The sequence below is a fragment of the Trachymyrmex septentrionalis genome, unplaced genomic scaffold (assembly GCF_001594115.1).
Source record: "Trachymyrmex septentrionalis isolate Tsep2-gDNA-1 unplaced genomic scaffold, Tsep1.0 scaffold1020, whole genome shotgun sequence".
NCBI classification, from domain to species: domain Eukaryota; kingdom Metazoa; phylum Arthropoda; class Insecta; order Hymenoptera; family Formicidae; genus Trachymyrmex; species Trachymyrmex septentrionalis.
In genome coordinates this window covers 65,468-67,265 of record NW_017304146.1, presented here as the reverse complement: position 1 = coordinate 67,265, position 1,798 = coordinate 65,468, and the positions used below count along the sequence as shown (strand labels likewise).

The window sequence follows — 1,798 nt, the reverse complement described above, 5'->3', positions numbered from 1 at the left end:
TACTTTAAAATATGTGTAAAACATGATTTTACCAATCCTGATTCTAGACAGGTGTATTAATACATTATAATTTTATACCTCTTATGGAACTTTTCGAGAGATACAAAGTAACATTGATTCTTTCACCGTTATTTAACAGCGGCGAACAATAAGGATATAGGAATTTACTGTGTTATACTGGATAGTATGTTTGTACTATGGAACAAGAATCATGGTTCGCACTAATTAATGTCTTGTTTGGTTTTGGATTGCGCAGGTGCGGGCCTTGTCAGAGAATCGCCCCGATATTCGAACAACTGTCCCTCAAGTATCCCAAGGCGGTGTTCCTGAAGGTGGACGTGGACAAATGCGCGGATACCGCCTCGATGCAGGATGTCAGCGCGATGCCTACCTTTATCTTCTACCGTAGACGTACGAGACTGGGCCACTGCCAAGGCGCGGATCCAGTGGGATTGGAATCCAAGATCCAGCAGTTCTACGGCAGCGGTGATGTCGATGATGCGGACGACTCGGTCGCAGATTCCCTACCCGGCCATGTACGAAACACCGAAAATGCTTACTATCATATCTTCGGAATGATTTTACTCGCTGTGGTTCTGTTTTACTGGAATAAGTATCAATGAAAAAAAAAAAGCTTGCCACTGGTTGCTGTTTAACGTTAACCGATTCACAACAGGAATTTTCTGTGGAAATTCATTTGGTTGCTTCAGTTCTGACGCCCTGATCTGGCGTCAATTGTGTAGTTTCGTAATTATATTTTTTTCAATAAATTATATAGTAAACAAAATTTTTTAATATTTACTTTCAAAAATTTCATTGCGCGCTGGAAAGAAAAAATCTTAACTTACAGTTTTTATTAAGTCCATATTAGAAATTTTTCTGGTTTTAACATTGTGTCAACAATTATTTCATAGATTGTCCATTTTGTGTGAAGAAATAGCTTTGTTGTACAATTTATTATTATGTTTCTTCTTAGTCATCATCCTCTTTTATATTATAATAGTATATGCACAGAACGCAAGAATGTTATGTATTTGTCTTCCACAAAAGTTCTCTTTATTTTGATCACATAGCAGAATAATAGAAAACATCACTTTGTGAGTGTACAATTGATTCACGAAAGGAATATAATTATAATATGAGACTTCACAATATAGACATTCAATTTTATTGTTTAGAGTTGGCATAGATTTTCTTAAGACGGAAAAGACTTTGAAAACAAAATCTGAGTTTACACGTTACACATATGCATTATTTTTTATGGAAAATTTTTCATGTATCTCGTTTTATTAAAAGAAAATTAATAAAATAAAAATTTCTATGCAATAATGGAAACTTTTATTAATTTAATAATAAATTAATTAAACATTTTCTTATGTTGAATAAAGAGACCGTTGAATAAACGTTAGTTTTACTTATGCAAATATCATAGTATCACCTTTGTGGAGAAATTAACATTGAAAACATTTCAAATATATTAATGAACATCGACAGATCTTGGTATAATGTTTACTATTCACGCGCGTAAAACTTATATAAAAATTTTATGTAACTTAAAGACTTTTTACTTCTAGTTTAGTAGTTCTTTCTCTTTTAATTTAATTATAAAATATTGTCAATGTATATCTGAAAGAATATATATATATATATATTGGAAATAATACAATTTTGATACTTGCATGCGTGTTGGTGATTTAATGACCTTTATCTGTACATATAATCCTATCTAACACGGTAATTACAAATAAATCTCTTAATTTAATATATGAACGAATAAAGAAAAATTAATAAGTTAGAG

The 1,798-nt window shown here is 31.6% G+C and overlaps 1 protein-coding gene across 2 annotated transcripts in view; it reads left to right on the top strand.

The window, feature by feature from the left end:
* Positions 1 to 182: 182 nt before the first annotated feature.
* LOC108756996 (thioredoxin-like protein 1) overlaps positions 183 to 1,798 on the top strand; it is a 22,883-nt gene continuing 21,267 nt past the window's right edge. For both annotated transcript variants that reach the window (XM_018501229.1, XM_018501222.1), the window contains exon 1: positions 183 to 536. In XM_018501229.1, the coding sequence (XP_018356731.1) occupies positions 198 to 536 (339 nt within the window). In that variant the 5' untranslated portion in view covers positions 183 to 197. The remainder of the gene's footprint in view (positions 537 to 1,798) is intronic.